The sequence below is a fragment of the Eptatretus burgeri genome, chromosome 9, assembly GCF_056783735.1.
Source record: "Eptatretus burgeri isolate ZD-2024b chromosome 9, Ebu_testis_v1, whole genome shotgun sequence".
Taxonomy (NCBI): Eukaryota; Metazoa; Chordata; class Myxini; order Myxiniformes; family Myxinidae; genus Eptatretus; species Eptatretus burgeri.
Genome location: NC_140969.1, coordinates 76,382,709 through 76,384,949, shown reverse-complemented (window position 1 = coordinate 76,384,949; position 2,241 = coordinate 76,382,709). Strand labels below are relative to the sequence as shown.

The 2,241-nt window shown below is 50.9% G+C and overlaps 1 protein-coding gene across 2 annotated transcripts in view; it reads left to right on the top strand.

The window, feature by feature from the left end:
- Window positions 1–358: 358 nt before the first annotated feature.
- LOC147020394 (potassium voltage-gated channel subfamily KQT member 4-like) overlaps window positions 359–2,241 on the top strand; it is a 177,421-nt gene continuing 175,538 nt past the window's right edge. For both annotated transcript variants that reach the window (XM_085895714.1, XM_085895713.1), the window contains exon 1: window positions 359–1,005. In XM_085895714.1, the coding sequence (XP_085751840.1) occupies window positions 647–1,005 (359 nt within the window). In that variant the 5' untranslated portion in view covers window positions 359–646. The remainder of the gene's footprint in view (window positions 1,006–2,241) is intronic.

Sequence of the window (2,241 nt, the reverse complement as noted above, 5' to 3'; positions counted from 1 at the left end):
CCCTTCCAACCACTTCTCCTTCCAACCCTTCCCCTTCCAAGCTTTCTACTTCCAACCCTTCCCCTTTCAACTACTCTCCTAACCCCTGCCATTCCAACCCCTCCCCTTCCAGCCTCTTCCTGTTCCCAATCACGAATCTCCACCTCGACCCCCTGCAATGACTTTGAATGCTCCTTACCCTCAATTACTCTTCGACTCCACCTCTTCGTTATGCTCTCTTCTCTTATCTCGCCTTTCTTCCTCTGTCCCCTCCTCTTTCTCCTCCCTCACGACTCTCTCATTGAGTGAGCTCATGGGTGTTCCACGAGGGGCTCCGTTGAAGCGTCAGAGTAAAACGAAGGGGAGGGAGTCGGGGAGGGAGGAGGAAAGACTATCCTGGGTGTTCATCAGGCGTTGGGACCTAATTGCAGCCAGCCAGCCCTGCATGTACGACCGGGAAGCGACGGCACTAGATCTCCGCATGAAAAGCGCAAAACGACCATTTTGTCGGCATGCGAGTCTATTTGCCGTCGCTTGATCGTGTCTCCAATTTATGTGCAACTCGTTAAGTTAAGGCGGGAGTTCCAAGAACGGTGGCGCTCGGAGCGGGTGCATCCATTCCGTGACCGTGGCCCCCAGGAGGGGCTATGGCACGCCCATACGACCGATGCACCGGTCGCACAGGTCCGACAAGGACCACCTTTGGGAGGAGGACGTACACGTGGGAAACGAGTCGGGGGTCCCTGAGAAACTCGTGCTGAAACCTTATATCGGGGTCATGCCCGCAGATGCTGTCGGGGCAACACCCCGGGGACTTGTAACACCGTTGCCTGGCGCGCCGCGACCTCGGAGCGCTGTGCGGATTATGGATTCCGATGGACAATCGTGGCGTCTCAGTTTGTTGGGGAAAACCACTGGATCCACCCGTTCGGGACGACGGAGTGCGCGCTACCGCCGCCTCCAGAACAACTTTTACAACGTGCTGGAGAGGCCTCGGGGCTGGGCGCTCATCTACCACGTCATGCTGTGAGTGCCGCTGTCGTTGCGTTCTCATTAAACGATGTCAAGATGATGGAAAGAATTTTACCGGTTTTTTACCGAGCTCCACGGTTTGTGGTTGGAATACGTATGGACCACAGATAGACCGTAGATTCCACGAAGGTAGTGGAGGGAAGTGGGATACCTGGTTGCATTTACCGTTGGAACACTCGGTGGTCAAGGACCGCCGGTCGGTGTGGAGCACCAACTTCAAGTGGAAGCCAAGAAGCACATGATTGGTCTAAACACGGTCACAGGCATCACGGGCAATGTCCCACTGGATACCACGTACTGATCGACTGTGAAACTGATGTTCTGTACTCTGTATTACGGAGACATCGTTCTACCGGAGCAGTTTGTTGGCCAGGTTCGTGCTCGGCGGTGTGACATCCCTCTGTCAGCGGAAGTTAGGCAGGAATTTGGTGAATTTTCTCAGGGTGCTGGCGATAGCTTGCCTCCTCTTAAAGCAAGGACACCGTGGGATCTTTACCGTCCACCAACTAATGCTGGAAGACGAGACACACATTGTAATGTTCATCGGCACACGCATTGATGAATCACCCTGCCGGTGATGACTGATTAGAGCTTGGTTGGGATTAAAACCCAGGCTAGACAACATAGCAGCAAATGTGCGCACCTCCAGTCGAGGGCATGCTGATTTTTAGCTCACCTGGAACGTAGTTATGTGGAGCTTATGGGATGGCGAGTCGTCCATCCGTTCATCTGTCGTCCGTCCGCAAATATTTGCAACTTCTCGGAAACTACACACACAATTCCGATAAAACTTCACCACAACCTTCATCACCCATGACGTACCAAAGTTTGTTCATGACATTTGAAAAATCGGGATTTCTGGGGGTGTAAAGCGGGGTTGCCCCCCAAAATATGTAATTGTTTTCTTCTCCGAAACAACACACAATTTTGATGAAAATTGACCACAACCTTAATCACCCATGATGTACCACAGTTTATTCACGCCAATTAACAAAAAAAAGAACATCGACGTCGAAGGGGGGTCTATGGGAGCGTTGCCTCACAAAATTGGAATTTGCTTTCTTCTCAGAAACTACACACACAATTCCGATTAAACTTGACTACAATCTTCATCACCTGTGACGTAACAAAGATTGTTTATGGCTTGAAAAATATGTTGGGATTGTGTGTATATATTGTCTTTCATAAACTGCAACGAAAGTCAGAAGCTCTATTTTATCTGGAGTACAT